A 22,909-nucleotide genomic window follows, 5' to 3' on the forward strand; every position below is an offset into this window, starting at 1 on the left:
ATCCTCTGTTCCTCAGATTCCGAGGCGGGTCAGGAACCTCTATAAGACTCATGGTGCCACTTCCACCTTTCTTTATAACGATCCTCTTCCTAACTCATTCATTGTGGATACTACACAAAACAGGGCTCGAAATCACTCTGCCTCTACTCCCAACAATCTGTCACAGTCCAAGATATCCCAGACAATCCCTCACCAGGAGCAAGGGCATCAGGGCCCAATCCACCGTGCAGAGTGTGACATCTAAGGCACTCACTTTGCACTTGGTCATGACCAAGCAGAGGCAGGAGCACAAGGCAGAGAACACAGAGTCAGACCAAGGTGCCAAGATGCAGGGGGCAACACAGGAACAGATGCAGGAATACTGGAACACAGGAACTCTGAAGCTCAGGAACAGCAAGGCAGTAAGCACACACCATCATCAATACCTTTGATGCCAAGGCAGGTTCTGGGAAGGAGAACCACTCCTTAAATAGGTCTTCCCTCCAGGCCTCCAGGTGAGCCTCATGAGTGGCCTAGCAGCTGCCACACAAGCCAAGGCCTGAGCCTGCAAGCACCAGGCCACTCCTGGGTCAGGCCAGCCCCGATCCTGCAGCTGCCAGGGCGGTATGGGCCAGATTCTGACACAATTGTGAAGAGTGTAAGTGGATGTTATAGGCTGTTGAGTATATTCACTTGTTTCCTTCATCCTTCAGGTAGCTGATTATACAGCTGCGATGGGAGCCTACTGTTGCCCCTTTGGAACAAGGCTCTACCCACTCTCCAGATGGCTTTGCAGGATCTATGGTCTTGCACCCTCCTTTCATCATGAAGCCATAACCCTCGCTCGCAAGGAGATAATTGCAGCATATCACGTGGTGGATGCTGCTTCTGAGGAAATGGCTACAGCCATAGCAATATGTCGCCACACATGGCTAAGATCTGCCAGTATATCTGATGACGCACGGTCCAGAATAGAAGACCTACCATTTGACAGCCTCTGTCTTTTCGACAAGAAGACTGATGAAGTCCTAGACAATGTTCTAAAACTGAGGGGAACAGCAATACTTAGCAATATTGCCCACTGAATTTTTGGCATTGTCCTTATACTTGCCAACAGTATATATCTCGGTTGGATTGACAATGGCCGCATACTTTTATTGTGCCCTCTTTCTCCTTCTGCCAGCAGACGACAACATCTGTGTCAGTCTATCTGCTGATCTGAGAGGAAGCCAAAGCAAAATCTTTGACCCCTCACCCCATCCCTCCACGTCCACCCCCTCCCACCAGTACCAGATATGTACCATACACAACTGGCACCTTTTCTCCACACCTGGCAATGCATCACTTCAGACACTTGGGTCCTCACCATCATCGCTGTAGGCTATGCAGTCGAATTTGATCACATCAACTGGGCTCTTGAAGAACGCCGTTCCTTCTCCCACCCTAGAAGATATGCACTCTCTACTGCAGAAGAATGCTATCACTCTAGTCCAACAGGCAGACATCGCTCGGGGTTTCTCCTGATGTTTTGTGGTCCCAAAAAAAGGATGGTGGACTATGACGCATTTTAGACCTCCGCCACTTCAACTTTTAACTCACCCCAGGGAGGTTTCATATGGTGACCTTGGACAGTACTATTCCACTATTCCAACAGGGTGACAGGTTTGCAGTAATCAATTTAAAGGGCACTTACTTTCACATTAACATATGTCCAGATCACCACAGATTCCTCAGGTTCGTGTTCTAAGGAACAACATACTGGTTCAAAGCCCTTCCATTCAGCTTGTCAACTGCACCATGGGTCTTTACAAAATGCCTTGCTCTGGTAGCAGCATATCTCCACCTCCAATGTTTACAACCTCTATGGTCAGATCATTCAAGGCCCTTTGGCTGTCTCTTCAAGTCACTACAGATGCCAGGCCTACAGGCTGGGGAGCCCATTGCAGAAAATTTGCCATACATGGCCTGTGGTCTCCCATGGAGGCAAGACTTCACATTGACCATTTAGAGCTTCTTGCGTTCATCAAAGCTTTCTGAGCCTTCAAAGGCCTTCTCACAGGACATGCAGTTCAGGTAGCTACTGACGACACTACAGTCCTATTTTACATAAACAAGCAAGGAGGAACACACACACACTCTCTCTCCCTTCTACCTGACAGTACAATTGTGGGGATGGAGCTACGCTCGCCACATTTACCCTATTGCAGTCCACAGAGGACAGTGCACTCGCAGACCACCTCAGCAGACTGCACACATGCAGTCATGAGCGGTCTCTCAACAGCAACATGTTTCACAGTCTGTGTTGTTGTTGGGGCATTCCACAGGTTGGTTTATTTGCCTCCTCTACCAACGCGAAATGCCCCATATACTGTTCCAGGGCAGGAATCATAGAATCGTCATAGGGTTGGAAGGGACCTTGGAAGTCTTCTAGTCCAACCCCCTGCCCAAGGCAGGAGATGTACCATCCTGGACCTCATACCATCTCGGTCAGATGGCTGTCCAATCTTTTCTTGAAAACCTCCAGTTATGGGGCACCCACAACATTTGGAAGCAAGCTGTTCCACTGCTCAGCATCAGTAAATTCCTCCTTATTTCCAGGTTGGATCTCCCTCTGATGAATTTCCATCCATTGGTTCTTGTCCTACCCTCAGGCACAATGGAGAATAAATCAATGCCCTTTTCCCTATGGCAACCCTTCAGATATTGGAAGACTGCTGTCGTGTCTCTCCTCAGTCTTCTCTTCGTTAAGTTAAACATACAGTTCTTCTAGTCATTCTTCATAGGATTTAGCTACCAGTCCCCATATCATCCTTGTTGCTCTTCTTTGCACCTCTTCCAGGGCCTCATTGTCTTTTTTGTATTGTGGTGACCAGAACTGGACACAGCACTCCAAGTGCACCCTGACCAGCGTGATATAGAGTAGTATTATCACTCCCCGTGATCTTGATGCTATGCCCCTGCAGCCTAGAAATGTGTTGGCTTTCTTGGCAGCTGCAGCATACTGTTGACTCATCCTTAGGCAGTGGTCCACCAGTGGACACCTAAATCATTCTCACAGGTACTACTGTCAAGTCAGGTACCACCTATCCTGTACCTGTGCATCTGCTTTCTCCTGCTTAAGTGCAGGACCTTACTTTTCCCGCCACTGAACTGGATCTTATTGGATAGGGCCCAATGTTGAAGTTTGTCTATATCCTTCTGAATGTTGCGTCTATCTTCCAGAGTATTAGCAGTTTCCCCCAGCTTTGTGTCATCAGCAAATTTGATGAGTGCTCCTTCAATCCCCTCATCCATGTCATTTATGAAGATGTTGAAGAGCACTGGGTCAATGACAGAACCTTGAGGGACCCCACTGCATACTTTCCTCCACGTAGATGTGGTTCCTTTGAGGACCACCCGTTGAGTGTGGTTGGTCAGCCAGCTGCAAATCTTCTGGTAGTTGCGCTGTCTGTCCCATTTTGTTCTATCTTCCTCCTATGTAGGTTGTGGTCTACCTTATTAAATGCCTTACTGAAGTCTAAGTATACTATATCCACTGTGTTTCCTTGGTCCACTAATTAAGTCACTTTATCAAAGAAGGAAATAAGATCTGTTTGGCATGACCTGTTCTTAACAAAACCATGCTGGCTCCTAGTAATCCTCTTCTTATTTTCCAGGTGCTCACAGATCTGCTGCTTGATTATTTTTTTTCCAGGATTTCCCCACACATTGATGTCAAGCTGATTCGTCTGTAATTTCCTGGATCCACTTTTTTCCCCCTTTTGAAGATTGGAAACACATCAGCTCTTTTCCAGTCCTCTGGAGGTTTGCCCATGCTCCATGACCTCTCAAAGATTTCATTCAGTGGTCCCGAGATCACATCTGCCAGTTCTTGTAGCACCCTGGGATGTAAACCATCTGGTCCAGGAGACATGAACTCATTCAAAGCAGTTAGATGTCCTTTTACCACTTCCTTACCTACTTTGACCTGCTTCCCTCTCCTGTCTTCCACAGTGCTGCTTTTGACAGGGTGGACCAAAAGGACTTCAGTTTCTGGGAGACACTTTTATGGTCACAAATCCTCCCATCCTGCTTCTGCTGTGAACCATGATCAAACTCTGGCAAGACGATTCCAATGCCATCCTGATTGCCCCATGGTGGCCTCGCCAACCATGGTTCACAACCCTCCGATCCAGGGTTTTCGAATTCCTTTGCCTTGCACAGCTCCCATACTTGCTGATCCTAAAACAGGGCAAGTCTTGCCAACCAGATGTCCACACACTACATCTCACTGCCTGGAGGATACTTCCATGGCAGCACAGGTCTTGAGCTATGCCCACAAGCCTTGTACAAAAACTTTATATATTTACAAGTGGAACATCTCCTCCAAATTTGCGTCGTTGTATAACTTGCCTGTTGTTTCAACAGCACTGGACACTGTTCTTGACTTCCTTCTTCACCTTTCTACCGTGGCCTCTCATACTCCACTTTGAAGGTTTATATTGCATTGATAGTAGCTCATCAGCCTGAAAATTCTAACTCTGCATTGTTGTTCAGGCATCCACACTCAAACAATTTCTGGAAGGCTGAAGGAATAGTGGTTCTCCATGCAGACCACCTGCTCCTCAGTGGTTGCTTCAGCTAGTCCTTAATCACCTAATATGACCCCCATTGGAACCACTAGTGACTGCATCAGACTCTGAAGACTGCTTTTCTTGTTGCTATCACCTCAGCCCGTAGGGCAGTGAGCTCTCTGCTTTTCACATTGACCAACCCTTTCTGCAATTCTACCCTGACAAGGTCATGCTTTACCCTGATCTCACATTCCTCTCAAAGGTGGTGTCTGACTTTTCTCAACCCGTCAACTGACCTAGTTGCTCAATTGACCTAGAGCAATCTGCATTCCTTGGATGTTAGACATGCCTTGACATTTTATCTCCCACTCCGCTTCCTTTCGTAAGTCCAAGAGACTATTTATTAGTTGTCACCGACTTTCTAGGGGTTTTCCAGTTATCCCTCAAACAATTTCAAAATGGATTTTGTCAGCCATTTGTCTGGCATATGACTTTGCCCCAAAGCCCTTACCATACTCAGTAAGGGCATGTTCTACAAAAGCTGTAGTGACACCCACAGCATTCCTTAGAGGAGTTGACTTGGTTGACGTTTGTAAAGTGGCCACCTGGGCAGTGCCTTCCACCTTTGCTGCCCATTATCACCTAGATGTCCGGGCCAAGGCTGATGCCTCATTTGGTCGCACTGTCCTTGCCTCTGCTTTATTGTGACGTCCCACCTCCTGGTAAGTCAACTTGCTAGTCACCCATTTGTGTGCATTCACAGAGACCACAAAGAGGAAAGAGAGGTTACTTACCTGTAACCCTGGTTCTTTGAGTGGCCCTCTGTGAATTCATACTTCCCACCCATCCTCCCCTCTGTCCGTCATGTATGCTTATTGCGTGCTGGGTAGCAGCAGACTGTTCTATGGAACTGAGGCACTCTGTGCCATGGGCATGGCAAGCGTGATGGGAAGGAGGTCCTAATGGACACGTGTAAAAGCTCTGGAAGTTTCCAAGAGTTTCTGTGCAGGCGCACTAAAACTCAATTGTGTGAATTCACAGATGACCACTCAAAGAACCAGAGTTACAAGTAAGTAGCCTCTCTTTTTGTTGTGGCATTGACTTTTAAATGCAAACCTATCTAAATAGTAATAATGCTAATATAGGAGGCTTTATGAGTAGATTTCAACAGTTGGATGAATAGTGGGCCAGTTAAGACTTACCCATTTTTAATATATTGAGAGATAGGCCAAAAGAGGGTAGAAGTGACAGAACATCGTTACGTGTCTTCCCTATAAGCTTACATTAGCCATGTCAGAATAGATAAGAGGACTGCTATGGTGAAATCTCAATTGTAGCTATAGCTCATCAGCTTTAATAAGGTTTTGCCATGGTAGCTCATCTGTCCTTGTTGGTGGTGTTATTACGCCCACCTTTTCTTCAAATATTAGATACAGTACGCAGATGTACTGATATGCAAGATCCCTTACAATACATGGATGTAATGTAATGCTGACCAATGAAAAAGTATAGGATCTGCCAAAAGTGTGAGTGACTTTGGAAAAGACCATTTCCTCCTCTGAGGAGAAACAACATCCATGTTTGTGATTCACTTGGTGGGATTGTGACTTGAGAAATTTCCAAACCTTTTCTTCCTTGTCTAGAAGCACCTTGCTGCTCTCATATATATATACATATGTATATATATACTGTATTATATATATATATATATATATATATATATATATATATATATATATATATATATATATATATATATATATATATACACACACACACACACAGTATATATATACAGTATATATATACATACATACATAAACACACACACACACACACACAGAGTGGTGCCCCGCATGACGACGATAATCCGTTCCAGGAAAATCTCTGTACAGAGAAATCGTTGTCATGCGAAAAAAATCCCCATTGGAATGCATTGAAACCCAGTTCAATGCATTCCAATGGGGAAGTTACCTCATCATCCACGAAGATCCTCCATAGGGGAAGCCATTTTCCCAGCGCTGATCAGCTGTTAAAATGGCTGTCCTGCGAAGCATGGGTCTAGAAAACGTAGGGCAGCCATTTTAGGAACCCAAGATCAGCTGTAAAGATCATTGTCCAGTGAAAAAACGGTTCCCGAAGCAGGGACCGAATCAACGTCTAGCGAAAAAACCCTATTGGAAACATCATTTTGCGATCACTATAGCGGTCGCAAAAAAGTCACCATTCAGTGGAGTTGTCGTACTGCGGGGCACCACTGTATAAGGAAATTTGAGCTGCTCTGCTGAGAGAAAGAGAAGATATAAATAAATAAATGAATAAAAGTGGGGTTTTTACTTCTGTTTTTGGAAAACAGGTATTTTTTTTTAGTGTATACAAATACTCCAGATTCTGTCATTTTTACTTTGCTATCTGTCCATCTTCTGAAAGAGGTCAGAAAGCCAGCTTTTCACTGAAGGACAACAGAGGTGATGTCCAGGTTCAAGAGTCTGCAAATTTTGACTAGTATTGCCAGAAAAAAATGGTTGTCATGACCTTCCTTTTCCAGTGGGCATGGGTCTTGTTTTTCATGAAAGGCAACAGGAAGTAAGAGGAAAAATCTCCTCTCTAATTCTTAAGTGTTTAGCAGGTGGGAGGTGGAAGTTCAGTAACAGTAGTAACAGTTATGTTTTATAAGAAGACGTTTGCTGTTCTGCTACTGATATTTCAGCTTGTCCCCTATTCTTGGAGCTTTAAAAAGTATTATTGTGTACCATAATCAGGGTATTATTTTTTTTGCATGTCAACTTGGCTCGCTCTTTCCCCCCAGTTCTTCTCTGTAACATGAAAAGCTTTGTACGAACATGTGTGTGGAACCGTTTGCTGTCATTTGGATTCATTTTGTGAATTTGTTAAAACAAGCTATGCTAACCATTTTCTTATTCTCTCTCCCCCCCCCAGCCATATTGATTTTGCTGATCGTATTATGGTTTATTTTCATGCCATACTATCTAAGGACTTCAAGTTTGATCATGAGAAGCACAAAATCTTTATCAGGGCAGGAAAAATGTCTGGCTATGAGGACTGGACGGACAATATCTGTGAGCTTACTTGTTCAAAGTAAGTGCAACTTTGCATGTTTATACATAAATTTATTCATAAATTTAAAAGAATGCTGCTGCATATTAAGTTCTAAAAAATAAAAGGTTGACAAGGTCATTCATTTCCCCTGTAGTTTCATCAGTCCCTGTAACACTGCTTTCTAGCTTTGTCTGTTGACAGGTGCGGAAAGGTTCATATTTTTGTGAAGCTTCTGCAGGTAGCTGAATTCAGCAGTGGGAATGTAAGAGAAGGAGATGCTTTATTTCTCCTACTTGAAATCTTTAAAAGAAATTCTTGCATATTTTAGGGAGCCTGTAGATGGAGGAGTGAGAGTAGCTTCCTTTATCCTATTTCTCAGGGCCTCAAGGTCAGCTGGCTGCAAGAGAAGGAAAGGCCATGTTTGAATCTAATGTGCACAGGCAGGTACAGAAATTGTGCTTTACTTCAAGAGCACTGGTGGAAGAAGTCACACAACCTGTACTTGTGTGGCCACTCACTCCACTGCCTTCTGTTCCTGCTTCTGGAAGGTGGTGAGTTCCTTTGCAGCAACCACAAAACATCTTCTCCCTGCCCACTCCAGAAATATGCAATTTCTGATTACAATTCCTATGGCCAAAATATGTGTTGTAAATGTTAACGTTATGTTCACCAGAGATCAGGGGACATTGGCATGGTGAGCGAAAATGTAAAATACTCATGACAGTAGAGAGAATATATAATAATGTAACTGAAAGGCAGATTTGGGACTGTCTCGTTAGTGCTTGTTCATACACAAAATGTAGAATGTGACTGAGTGTCTTTGCCCAACTGCTGTGTCAGATACCCTCCCCAGGAAACCCATGTTTGTGAATCAGCAAGTGTTCTACGCTCCCCAGCCTCACTTCCTCTGGTGGGTGCCCACTCAGAGGCAAAGCCCTGGCTGCCTTGCCTTGCCTTGCCTCCTCCAGGTGCTGAGTCTGAGTGGGCCCCTGCTGGGGGAGGCAGGGTTGGTAAGTGCTGAACACCTGTTCAGCCAAAGGATGTGTTGGTGCAAACCTCTGATTTGGTGGTTTGTACCAATCTCTTCTCCTTGGCACATTATATACGGGTGGAATCAATTTATTTGGGCTGCAAAGTGACTTTTTACCAATGAGCTGGCAAGGGCTTTTTAAAATCCTCACTTCTAAATCAGTTTAATTGAAATTGGTTTGGTTCTTGTGGATGGTGCTGTTTTATTGTGTTCCCCTGTTCAATTTGGGTGGCATTGGCACTGTCAGTTGATTATAGAGGTTTTAAGAGATGTATTGCTTAATGCACTATGGCCATGAACTTTTTTTACGGGGGGGGGGCGTTGTGAAGAGTTTATCACTTCATCAGTTAATCAGTGCACTCTGTATTACAACAGTCCACCTCGTTTGCTCCTTTATTGTGATGAAGCCATATTTTCCCATTAGTTGTGCTCTCCTCCACAATACTTTGTTTTTCCAAGTGTATGATACCAGGTGGTGCCTCGTTGGCCGTGAATAGTTGTCAGATGAATGCAACCATCAATTTGGCGATATGTCAAAGGAATGAACAGCTTAAAACAGAAAAGAAATGAGTCTATTTCATTAGTGTACCTACCAAAACCAGTTTTAAATACCAGAAATAAATCGGATTAATTTAAGTCAAAGTAAACAAGTTTATATACTGTGTGATTTAAACTTGATTTTAAAAAAGTCAGAACAGGAAACAATTCAAATGGGCATTGTGATGGCATCCTGAGTATCAAAAGAAATGAAGCCAATAGAGCCACTGGAAAAAAAGGAGGAAGAGCAACATAAATGGGCTGATCCTTGAGTTTTGTATACAAAAATGGAGTGGCAGTTGGGAAAAAAATGAAAATGAGTGTGAGGTGCGATAGATGGAATGGTGTTTCGCAGAGAAGAGTGTGCTGGAAAAGTTGAAGCAAGAGAAGGGAGAATGTGCTGTGATATTTTGGAAGAGGTAAGATAGACTACCTCTTGGAGTTACAGTGGCATATGTCAATAGATGTCCTTTTTAAAAGTCCTGGGACTCTCTAGAGAAAGCAGTATATGATAAGAAATGTGTTGTGTTTGTGCCTTTGTAATTTATCCACATGCATATCTGCTCTGGATATATTGACAACTTAAGACCCATGATTCCCAACCTTGAGCAACCCAGGTATTCTTGGACTAAACCTCTAAGAAACCTTCACCATTGGCTTTACTGGTCAGAGTTTCTGGGAGCTGCAGTGCAGGAACACCTGAATTACCTTTGATTGGCAACTACTGACTTAGACTATTGTGTTCCAAGATGAATGAGAAATTAAATGGAAAGTGTTGATAGATACCTTCTTTTTAATAATCTTGTTGCAAAATTCTTTGCCTTGCCAGTTATGCTCCTTTGCTGGTAAATTATACTGTACATACATGTGCTTGGTTTTCTTTTAAACAACAGGGATCTTGGTGAGTATGGTCACCTTATTGAAGGCTGTGCTATTGTTAATAAGAACAACATGGACAGATCAATTCCCTACAAATATTTTGTTGCACATGAAAAAGGAGGAGAATATGAATTCATTTACAAACATGGAACAATGGTGAATCGTCGTTTGTTTGTAGACTCACATTTCCTATGTGGTAAAGGTAAGAACTGTCTCCAGTGTGTTAGTTAAGTTTATTTAATGTTCACAATGTATTATAGCAACCAAGTAAAGAGTCTCCAGCTTTGTATCTCCTGGGAAGAGCATGTGCAGTTACAACTGGCCAAACAGTTTGGGTCTGAATGAGGGTGTATGTGAAACTGAGAATAAAAGCACAGATGACAATATAGCATTAGAGGAAGATGATTTGTAAATTAAGGGCAAATTTGGGACTGTCTTCTAAGTGCTTGTTCATATCTGTAGAATGTGCTTGAGCGTCTTTGTCCAACTCCTGTGTCAGATACCCTCCCCAGGAAACCCATGTTTGTGAATGTTGTAGAATTCACCGCCTTCCCCTTGGTAAAAAGACTAGAAGGATCTAATGCAAAGGACATGGAAATTCAGCAGTTCACTGCAGATTTGTTCACACAAATGAGAGATGAAGCATAGTCACCACTCTGAGTTGTTAAAAGGGTAATCCAAGGGTGAAACGTAGAGATTGACCACAGAGAATGGTTACAGAATCTTGCCATCATATAATCTGTGAGATATATAGGAAGGTGGAAGTACTGTGTCTTGTGTACAGCCTGACAAGTAAGCCCAGCCCCTGAAAACTAGCTGAAGAGAGGCAAAGGGTATTTTGCCACATAGAGCCTGTTCTTTCTTGAGACAACCTACAGAAATTCAAATGATGTCTGGAGTGGGCGAGAAGTCGTTTCCATCCTCACAGGGAATAGCGGTGTTTGCAGGCAGCTGAACCAAGGGCAGAAAACCTAATGGCACTTCATTTATGTTCTCCTTGGAAGTCTACATTTTGGTATGAAAAGATTTGAAGATCAGGGCTTGGTTTGTCACACACAGTGGTTCTCAACCTTGGGTGTCCAGATGTTCTTGGACTAAACCTCCCAGAAACCTTCGCAACTAGCTGTGTTGGCCAGGATGTCTGGAAGTTGTTGTCGAAGAACATCTGGGGACCCAAGGTTGGGAGCCACTAGTCTAGCAGCATCAGTGTGGAAGATGGAGGTGAGCCAGGGGCTACTAAAGCAATCTAGCAGTCCTCCCAGTGCTAGTTATCTCATGTGATTCTGCCAGTTTCCCAAAAGTACAATTAGTATTCTTTGTTTGGTTGCTGAACTGCAACTAATGCATTCCCTCAAAACACCCGGCGTGCCTGTGGTGGAGAAGGACATTACTGGAATAGGTTGTTCCTTCTGTTTGCTTCGAATGCCCATGTGCAAGGATGCTTATTTGAACCAACGTGTTTGGTGGAAGTATCAGGACATCACAGCTATGTTGGAAGAGAAGTGTAAAGAGAAACCTGAGGAGACCCCACAGGAGGACATGAGTAGGGCTGAAGTGCAGCAGAATACAGTAGCTGAACTCACACCCTACAAAAAGAAGAGGAGAGTAGCTGTAGCAGGCGACTCCCTACTACGTGGAGTTGAGACTGAAATACTGGGAGGATCCATGGACTCACAAAGTATGCTGTTTCCCTGGAGGACATATAAGGGATGTGATGGAAGGACCGCCCCCCCCCCAGTACATGTGGCCCACCCGTCCTGGCGATTGCCTCAGTTCCTTTTTGCCACCACTGAGGTTTCACCTTTCGATGAGCTCTCTGTTCGCCAGTATCTTCTCTTCTAAAGAAAAACAGAGGGAATTAGTGAGAGACTTTTCAAAAATCTTTTTCCTCTTCCTGCTCCCTTTCCCTTCCCTTCTCCTTCCTTTTATGGGCCCCACTGGGCCATTCAAATGGTGCACTTTGTGCTCTAATAAAATCCCTCTTTCTGACGGTCACGATTTGTGCCTGTTTTGCCTCAGAGAATCCCATCAGCCAGCCTCATGCCACTTTTGCAAAAATCTTACCAAGCAGGCCCTCAAACTCAGACAGCAACGCCTTAGATCCTTTCTCTGGGAACGCTCCCTGTGTGAACTAGGGAACCTCCACAGCCTTCTCAGGCTCTTTCTGCTTCTTCTGAAGTTCTTCCAACTTCACCAAAACCAAAAGTTAATTTAAGTTGTCTTCTAAATCTAAGACCTCTGGACTGGCATTGAAGTCAACACCGGTACCGAAGCTCCCTTCGATGTCAGAGCATGCTAAATTTAAAGAGTCAGAAAAAAAAATTCTACTGAAGTCCAAGTTTCGGCGACAGCTGCCAAGCCTACCATCCCACTCCAAGGCCAACCAACCGTCTGTCTTGATTCCATCTCGGTAGATGACAACAATTATTTGCCACCTCCGTCGGGCCACCCACCATCGCCTCTCTTGGCCCAGTCCCCATATTAGGCTAATACCTCAGCTGAGATGATGATCTTACCCAGATCAGATCACTCAAGCCCTACAGGTGGCTTGGTCTCAGCGTGTGAGTCAGATTCAGTGTCTGTCCTACCTGGTTCACAGCCTCCACGCAAACGGTCTCGGAAAACTCACCATGCACCGGAGACTTTAGAACCCGATTCCAACCTTCCTCAATCTCCGGGGTTGCTGGCATCGCAGGACTCCTTGACTTGATATTGTTACCCAAAACAAGTCACTTTATATGAGCCACCGACATATTATGAACTTCCATCCAAGCGATACCGGCATCACTCATTCCGTTACTGGCAACCCGACTCTAGTCTCTATCCTGAGCTGAAATGCTCTTGGTATGATTATTACTGTCAGTTCTGCTCTTCGGACTCACTCTCCTCCTAGGTACCATCAATATCCACAGGATTATGACCAATCTTCTTTTGATGATACTGTACCTCCTCCTGCAATACCAAAACAAATCTCATAAACGAAAACATGTTTCTGAGTATCCTTCACCACAGTGACCTACGGTACAGAAGCGCTCCAGCCCATTGACCTTGACCTCAGTACTGACTCCTGAACCTATCGCACTTTCACAAGTTTGAGCATCCTCCCTTCAAGTGACCACAACTTATGCAGGACCATCTCCAGTATCGCTCACTGCACCTCACACCCATAAGCTTAAAACACCTCAAAACTCATCACGTCACTTTTCTTGCTACACTTTCTAAACACAGTACAAACAAGCCCAAGGGCTATCCTCAACAGGCTCCACCTGCAGTTTCGGCATCTCGTATCTTCTTCCCCAACATCATCTGATTCTGACACCTCAGACTCCTTACCACCACAGGAGTCCCCCTCCTAACCTACCAACTCCTGACTCAGATGTGGCTGATACCAATCCACCAATCCTCCTTCTCCATCAGAGGATTTTTCTTCTTATTTCCAGCTGGTACTTCGTATAGCGAAAGTTATGGATCTTGAAGTACAACAACCGACCCAATCTGAATCAGACAAAATCTATGAAGACATTAATGAGGACCAAACCCCTCCACTTCATTGTTTGATTAACTTTTAAAGTTAATCAAACAATCATGGTCCAAACCTTCTTGGTACCACAGATCTCCAGAAGGGTTGAAAACTTATACAAAACACACAGAGACAATGCTGCTTTTCTCTCTAAACATCTGCCTCCAAACTCTGTTGTTGTTGATGCTACTCAGAATAGAGCATGAAACCGCTCTAATTCAACCCCCAATAATGAAGAAAGCTCAATATTATTGGCTGGAGGGTCTACTCTGTTGCTTCCTTCACTTTGTGAGGATTCCTGTATGCGTATCGAGAACTTACCATTTGATGGTGTCAGGCTCTTTGATAATAAGAGCGTCAAATTCCGCGATAACTTACAAAAAATGAGAGAGACGGCATGCTCATACAATATTCAACCATATAACAGACCGCAACAATATCAATGGCGTCGTCCATACTCTTACCAGCAATACAAACCTTTCAATGACAGGCAGCGATACTTCCAACAGCCCCCTTCCTCTTCCTTTCATCCTCGACATCAACAGCGTTCCTATCAGTCTTTCAAACTTTTTGACAAAAAACCGAAACAGAGTCTTTGACTCTCACTCAGTCCAGACTCCACTGTCCTACTTCCTTCATCTCAATCCCACTCATTTCACAGCCCATTTTCCATCTTGGGCAGCCAATACCACCAACCCTTCGGTCCTTACTATCATTGCCACCAACTATGCAATAGAAGTGCATCCTGACCACCACCAAGGACAATTTACACCACATGATCACAAGTTATAGAACAAGAGATTTAATCCCTACTATTGAAGGATGTGGTATCGTCAGCCATCCCATCGAAAAATGACCCAGGGTTCCCCCCCCCCGATACTTCACAGTACCAAAAAGGGACGGAGAACTTCGTACCATCCTCAACCTCAGAGACATCAATTATTGCATCATACAAAAACATTCCTGCATGGTAACACTAGAACGCATTTTGCCCATCCTTCAGGAGGATGACTGGTTCGCTGTGATTGATCTGAGCGATGCCTACTTTCATATTACAATCCATTAAGACCATCGGAAATTTCTAAGGTTCTCTCTAGGAGACGTCTACGAATTCAAGACCCTCCCATTCAGACTTTCAGCTGCTCCATGAGTATTCACAAAATGCATGGCACCCGTAGCAGCTCACCTCCACACTCATGGGATTTCAGCCTTCCCATACATTAATGATTCTTTTCTTGTAGCCCCCTCTCAAGCTCATTTTCTCCTACAAAAACTGGAGAAAGAAACTAGAAGATCTCCTATCCTTGACTTGATTATGACCAACAGAAATGACTTGGTGGGGGACGTGGCAGTAAGGGGAACTCTAGGTGAGAGTGACCATGTCCTTCTAGAATTCTTGATTTCAAAGGGAATGAAAGCAGAGTGTAGCCACACACTTCTGCTGAGTTATTTAAAAGCCAATTTTAATAATCTCAGAATTAATAATCCAGTGGCAGGTGATCCTAACAAGAAAAGGAGTCCAGGAAGGGTGGGAGCTTCTAAAAAAAGAAATTCTAAAGAGACAATTACAAACAATTCCAACAAGAAAAAAGGGGGGAGGCAGCAAAAAAAAAAAAGGCCTGTGTGGCTTCACAAAAAGCTCAGGGAGGACCTTAAAACAAAAGAAGACATGTACAGGAAGTGGAAAGAAGGCCAGGCTACCAAGGATGAGTACAGACAAGTAGCAAGGAAATAGAGGGATGCGGAGGGCAAAAGCTGAGAATGAGCTCAGGTTAGCTAGAGACGCTAAAAGCAATAAAAAGTACCGTATTTTTCCGTGTATAATGTCTTATTTGGATTTAATTGTTGTAACCGTGTCTTTGATGATTTTTATACATGTTATATTGTTATGTTTTTATCTTTGTAAGCCGCCCCGAGTAGACACTGTCTAGGGGGGGTAGGGTAAAAATCTAATAAATAACTAAATAAGACGCCCCCATGTATAAGATGCCCCTACTTTTCTAATCCAAAATTAAGAAATCTAAGTGGGGCGTAGCAAGTGTAGGGGGAAAGGGATCAAAGCCCTGCAGGATCACTTTGATCCCTGCTTTCCCCTCCATTTGTTTTTGTTCTCTCCTCACCTTACTTCCATGTATAAGATGACCCACAATTTTTAGTCTAAAGATTTTAGACGAAAGTATAGTCTTATATACAGAAAAATACTATTCTTCAGGTATGTGAGTAGCAAAAGACATAGTGGCAGAGCTCTGCAATGGAGATGGAAAAATGATAACAGATGACAAAGAAAAGGCAGAGGTGGTCACTTCCTATTTTAGTTAAATATTTTCCCATTAGATAAGACTATGAAATTACAAACAAATTGGAAGTGCACTTGGGAGGGGACGATAGGATTGCAGCTGGAGATTGATAAACAAATAGTCAAGGAATATCTTACCAGCTTGAACGCGTTTAAACCTGCAGGACTGGATGAACTGCATCCGAGAGTACGGAAGGAACTGGCTGAAGAACTCTCAGAACCACTATCCATTATTTTCTTGAAATCATGGGAAACGGGTGGGGTGCCAGAGGACTGGAGGAGGGCTAATTTTGTCCCTATCTTCAAAAAGAGCAAAAAGAGGAACCTGGGAACTACAGGCCAGTCAACCTGACATCAATTCCAAGCAAAATTCTGGAAAAGATCGCAAAGTGGTCATTGTGCAAGCACCTAGAAAACGACGAAGTAATAACTCGAAGCCAACATGAATTTGTCAAGAATAAATCCTGCCAAACTAATTTGATCTCTTTTTTTGATCAGCTAACCTCCCTGATAGACAGAGGGAATGCTGTAGACGTAGTATAGCTTGACTTCAGCAAAGCTTTTGACAAAGTGCCCCATGATATCCTGATTAGCAAGCTTACGTGTGGCCTGGCTAGATCAAGTGTCAGGTGGATACACAATTGGCTACAGAATCGTACTCAGAGGGTGATGATTAATGGGTCTTTCTCTAACTGGGAGGAGGTAACAAATGGAGTACCCAAAGACTTAACGAGGCATTCAAGAAAAAACTTAGATAATCACCTGGCAGATATGCTTTGATTGTATTTCTGCATTGAGGAGGGTGTTGAACTTGATGGCCTTGTAGGCCCCTTCCAACTTCACTTTTCTATCATTCTACAATTCATTATGCAAAGAGAAGCAGTTGATGCAATTCTGGAAGCAGCCAGAGAAGAATATGGAGAGTAAGATTGCTAAACCCAAAGATATCTTGAAACAGTAGAGCATCTTGGTTTAAAGCAACTACTAATCTCAATTCACAATAAAAAAATACACACAGAGAGAGAGAGGTCCTTCTGCCTTTATTTGGCCTTCCTCTGTTCATTCACTTAGAAAGGAAATGGCACATGCTAGATATTAGAAGGGCAACTAAAAGTTACTTGGAAAAGGACCAACAAATTCAGACTGTGTTATTCCTCGTTTATATCCTTTTAAGACCACACATGATGGATAAGAAATTTTTCAAATCTAGCCTAGTGGATCAAGGCATGAATCGCTTCCTGTTGTGAAAATTCTGGTGAGGAATTATCTTTGGGTGTTACTGCTTGTTCTATAAGGACTACTGACACTTCAGCACTTTGGGCAAAGGCTACCCCCCCCCCCCGGATATTTGTAGAAAGGGCACATGGAAAGCTTAGTCTTCCTTTGTGCATAGTTACAGGATAGATACTCTTTACATCAGCAGAAGCTGCTTCCGAAAGGAGGGTTCCATCACAAGTGGTTCCCAGTAAAGTACTTCCCTGGCCTCCCCTGTTAGGATGTTCTTCAAGTTGCACCCAGCAGCAGGGCCCTCCTAAGGGAGAGTGTATCTTTGGTATGTCCCATTCTGATGATGGCCTTCTCCCAGTGGAGAGAAGTATTGTGGGGATTTACATTCGTTCATTGTTTTTACACAAATAAAAGGATATCCTTCTTCACTTGGTAAGTGCCATGGACTAATAATGTGCACGGCTCAATATGGAACTATAGGTTGTATTGGATTTGAGCTGTTTGCTTCTGTTTTGATCATTGCCACATTGGACAGCTTCTTGTATGTTGTTTTACTTCCAATCTAAAATTATTCTGTTGTGCTGCTTGAAGATAAGACTTGGAAGCTCTGGGTTACTCAACCGGAGGGTAATTAGTCAATTGCTCCCACTTATCAAAGCAAGTTGGAAGGACAGCTTGTTCCAGGAATGTCTTTCTAACCCTGTGTAAAAGAAACATACAGTATGACAATAAGTTCCAATGCAGGCAGAACAAATTTCCCTAGGCTAACTGAGGCTGCTGTAGAGCAGCCAGCAGCAGAGCAAAAATGGTGATGGCACAAGCAGGGATTTATTTGTCTGGATATTTAAATGTCGCAGATGATGATGAAGTACAACATATGTATGGGAACATTAAGTGTGGAAGATGCTGTCTTCTCTCTTTTCTCTTTGCTTCACCTGGGGGAAAGAAACGACTTATTCTGCTGGGGAAAAGGTGTGGTGGTTTGTTTCCTTTGGCTTGATTTTTGCAGGTGGTGTGTTGGCGCAGCACTGGCGGAAATTAGCAGAGCCTTGTCCAGTCCAGGTAGTCCAAATAACTTACACATAGACAGGCAGCTTCTCTCGACACCAGAATATATTTACAGTATATACAGCAGCACCAACTGACAGCATGATAGGATAACATTCAAGTAAGAGATCCGGACACATCTTCAATACATTTCCACATATATATACAGTGGTACCTCGCAAGATGACCCCGCTAAACGACGAATCCACATAATGATGACTTTTTGCGATCGCTATAGCAATTTGCAAAACAGTCATTCCAGTGGGGGATTTTCGCTGGACGTTGATTAGGTCCGTGCTTTGTGAACCGTTTGTTCGCAAGACAACGATTTTTTCTGCTGATGGTAGGCTTCGCAAAATGGCTGCCCTGTGTTTTCCAGACCCATGCTTCGCAGGGCAGCCATTTTTTTTACAGCTGATTGGCACTAGCAAAATGGCTTCCTTATGGGCGATCTTCACTGGACGACGAGGTATTTTTCCCATTGGAACGCTTTAAACCGGGCTTCAGTGCATTCCAGTGGGGAAAGGGTTTTCGCATGACGACGATTTCGCTAAACAGCAATTTCAATTGGATGGATTATCATTGTCATGAGGGGCACCACTGTACATATACATATCTGCATATAGCCAATCACTGTAGATGTTGCATCATCCATGACTCAGCATTCTTGCACACCTGTACAAACCTGGCTGCTCGTTAATACAAACCTTGTTCTGTCTCAGTTTTGGAAATTATCCTTGACATGATGCCGCAGCAGTGGCATGATGGATTTTTTTTACACATTGGGATAGAGGAGAGAGTAGCTGCCACAAGAATGGTGATGCTGACATAGGCAAAGAGGCAGTTGGGTTTATTGAAGCTTGGTCTTGGGTCATGAAATCAAAAGAGTTTTATTTTAATTGACAGACTGGCATCAGTATGATGACATTGTATGTGCTAAACCTCCTGAGAATTTGTGGAACACCATTAAGAACCATATGCCATTTTGGAAAAGTTCAGAGAAAGATGTGGTGAAAGGAAAAGAACTGGCAGCAAGAGAAATGCTGGATAACCTCTTCAGTATACTGAACCCTTGGACTCCTGTCAATGTCAGGAACTTTCTCCAGCAGTTGCGCCAGTTCTACGTAGTGAATAGTAACCCAATGGTGCACGAAGGAGGAGGAGCAAAGAAGTGGGAGGAGTTGCACTTTGGAAAGGAGCAGGTACTGTCATTTCCATGTCACCATATGCTGTTGCCTTTTCCTGTCAGATTGCATCCTCCCAGCCATATTGTGACACAAAGCCTTTCTGATCTCATTGTGGAATGTTTGAATAGCAGGGATGGGGAGGTTCTGAGTTCCCTTAATTTGCTTCCATTCTCGGCCTTTTGGCCTTGTTATAAATAATGTCACCAGAAGGCTTGTGACCCTGCCTTTTCCAGTGGTCACTACAACAGTTACTCCACCTGGCATCTGAATGCCTCTTGTACTGTAGCTACTCTCCGTAGCTTCTCGTACTGTAAATTCATATACAAGTTTACTTCTTTCTGATGCAAATCCATGATTGCAAGCAATGAGTTCACCTTCTCCAGCTGATGTTGATGGTGTTCTGTAGTCATACCTCAACTATTGTCAAGGGAGGTCCTCTCCTTCACACTTTAGATGCCTAGCTTGCCTTCCTATCCTTTCTCACCATGTACCAGTGTTTTCTATTCTACTTTTAAGCTCTCCAGTATTGATTGATTGGTTTCATTTGATTTGATTTGAGTACTCCCTCACTTTCCTTCACAATGCGCTCAGACCTCATGGCACAGTGGTTAAACTGCTGTACTGCAGCCAAAACTGTGCTTACAACCTGGGGTTCAGTCCCAGATAGCCGGCCCAGGGTTGACTCAGCATTCTATCCTTCCGAGGTTGGTAAAATGAGTACCCAGCTTGCTGGGGGGCAATGTGTAGCCTCCATAATTAACTTGTAAACCACCCAGAGAGTGCTTGAAGCACTATGTGGCAGTATATAAGCAGCATGCTTTGCTTGCTTTGCTTTGGTTAAACCTCTCTGTTTGAGCCACAGTAGTCTCCAGTTCCTGACCTTAAAGTTCTATTTCCTAATGGCAATGATGTCTACCTAAAGGGTCTCTGAACTTTCTGGCCTTTCAGTAAGCAAGCCAAGTACACTTTTAATGAAGACATGATCACTCTCCCGTTGGGCCTTTTGCTTTTCCTTAAAATGCTTGCATAGTTTTAAAAGTCCCATGATCAAAATCATTTTTCCATTGGATCTTGGGCCACTCTGTCCACATTGGGCCACTACAAAATAGATGCATAAACCTTGGCTGAGAATGCCTATGAACATATGGTATGGCAGCACGTTCTTCTATAAGAGTGTGATCATATGGTTTGCTTGTGGCATGCTCTGGGGCAAGCTCTTTCCCAATGATAACATGGCATATGGGCATTAGCTCTCCAGTCGGACCCCAATCCCTGCCTGTACTGTTTTGGTCCAGCAGTTGGGCCTCTGTGGCCTGGGCTGGAGTGATACCCTGATGTACAGAAGGGTCACTGTAAGGGACACTCTCAGCAAAGTAAGCCTTTCTCATTGTGGTCTCTGTGAATTGGGTACCCTTTGTGCTTTCACAACCCCTTTTAGGAACATCTACTGTAGAACTCTGCAACAGTGAAAACTCCTAACCTCTGCATATTGGACATTTACAAAATTGATCTGGGATTTTTCCTTTTTTTTTCTGCCAGTGTCAATATCCAGTTTCTGGAATTCAGTATAATGTATAAATTCTTTTTAGAAACAAAAGCAGAGCAAAAAGTTTTAAACATGGCAAATGGAAAATGTGTGGTCAACAGTCTGTTTTGTGTACATAGCACCTTTCAGCCACTCCCGATCCTCTCCTGGGCACATGTTATTAGCTCAACTGCCTCTTGTTGAATTGGAACAGCATAGAAGTCCTGGTTAGCACCATTGTTTAATGGACTGAAAAGTTTGCTTTTAGATTATGTGCCCAGGAAGTATCCTCTCTTCCTTGGTGCTCAGTATATAGAAAGCATAATGACAAATCTAGCTACAACTGAGAGACTGCATTGTTACCTTTGTAGTAGATAGTAATGCTAATGGAATGTACTGTTGGTGAAAACTCTGACATGATTATCTGAATGATCATCCCTTAGATCAGTGAAATGTTTCGAAGAGGAAATGGATTTTGTAGTTACTTTCTCTTTCTCCTTTGTTCAGGTGAAGATGTTAATGCTGAATTACTTGAGAAAAGTAGCTTATGATCTCCTTAACAAGAACAGTGCATGTGAGAATGCATCAGTTCAAAACAAACTGAGGCTAGCATTGATCATCCTTCTACTAGGACATACGTATTATCTTCCAACATCAAAAAAAGACTTGATACAATTGTGCATACTTCTTTGTTTGGAGAAGCCACGAAGAGATTCACTGAATGAAATTAATTCTCTCAAAGAAATGTTTTCAGAGGTTAAATGGTATGTAGTACTTAATCTGGGACTTGGAAGGTTTACTGTTTGTAAAATGTTTATGGTTACAACTTTGTCAATGTACAAACATTTGCATGTTGAATTTCTGCCTATCATATTCCTATCAAATGACATGAGCTTCTTTTAGAGAAAAATATAGCACTGCTAAGAGGAATAACAGAAAAAAAATATTAAGTTGTCTTTTCCAGTTAACTTTGTCACGGATCCCTAGTTTCCTTCTGCTACCAGGAGGGCTCTTGTGGAAGCAGATGCTTACGTCTTCCTCCTCTATATTAGCATCTTGTGTTCCCCAGGAAACATGTTCTAGATCAGTGGTCCCAAATCTTTTTGTCACCATGGACCGGTTGGGGGAGGACGGGGTCCATGTGCGGGGAAGGCAGGGCACCCCATGCTCACGCACATGCGTGAAGGGGGGCACTTGCGCGCACATGCACGGAGGGGGCGGCATTTGGGGCACTTAAACATGCACAAAGGGGCAGGGGTGCTTGTGGGGGTACATGCACACTTACGTGCATGCGCAAAGGGGCTGTACAAGGGGGAGCGCATGCGGGGTGGGTGGAAGATCCGTCTCCGTGGCCCAGGCCACAGACTGGCACTGGACCGCGAACCATGGGTTGGGGACCACTGTTCCAGATACCTTCAAAAGGATTATAAAACATGAAGCAATAGGCTGTGAAGAAAGTTGTCTCCAACCACTGGAGTGGGGAGACACGGTAACCACATTTTTCGGCTTGGTCAGTCAGTCCAGGTCAAAGTTGTAAATGTTTGTTTATGTCAGAAATATGAATATGTCATACAGTGCAGATGAAATACTTTTAGGTTTTATCTTTTTGTGTGTGACCCCCATTTCTTCTTCGTCTTTCAGCCTGAGAGAGTGTTTGATGGTATTCTGTAATAGATGCATTGAAGAGGAAGTTCAACAGTGGCTGTGGGCAATCCCTGTTCTTCATCTCTTTAGTGCTTCTGGTGATTTTGAATGTCTTCAAATGAATACTCAACTTGAGTTTGAAGAGAAATGGGCAGGGTTGGAAGGTTTTCCATTTATAAAACTTCGTGAGGATCAAATATGTAACAAGTGAGTTTCAAAACATTAGCCTGATTTCTTTCCTTTTTAAGCAGCAAGTCAAGAGGGTTAATTTTCTACATCATGTTTTCATGAGTGTGGAGTAATTTTTTTATTCTAAAAGAGAATGTCTTGTAGAAGTTGTTTGGTTTTTCTTAAATGGGATGTCTCTGAATTTCCCTTCCGTTTTCTACTACAGTGGTGCCTTGCTTAACGATTGCCTTGCTTAA

The 22,909-nt window shown here is 43.4% G+C and overlaps 1 protein-coding gene across 2 annotated transcripts in view; it reads left to right on the forward strand.

Moving 5' to 3' along the window:
* RNF213 (ring finger protein 213) overlaps positions 1-22,909 on the forward strand; it is a 155,775-nt gene that overhangs the window by 18,250 nt on the left and 114,616 nt on the right. The window contains exons 6-10 of one of the 2 annotated variants that reach the window (XM_072990706.2): positions 7,473-7,631; positions 10,053-10,240; positions 19,035-19,330; positions 21,348-21,604; positions 22,482-22,691. In XM_072990706.2, the coding sequence (XP_072846807.2) occupies positions 7,473-7,631; positions 10,053-10,240; positions 19,035-19,330; positions 21,348-21,604; positions 22,482-22,691 (1,110 nt within the window). The remainder of the gene's footprint in view (positions 1-7,472; positions 7,632-10,052; positions 10,241-19,034; positions 19,331-21,347; positions 21,605-22,481; positions 22,692-22,909) is intronic. The other variant, XM_078384278.1, reaches the window with a different exon arrangement.

Source organism: Pogona vitticeps, chromosome 2 (genome assembly GCF_051106095.1).
Source record: "Pogona vitticeps strain Pit_001003342236 chromosome 2, PviZW2.1, whole genome shotgun sequence".
Taxonomy (NCBI): domain Eukaryota; kingdom Metazoa; phylum Chordata; class Lepidosauria; order Squamata; family Agamidae; genus Pogona; species Pogona vitticeps.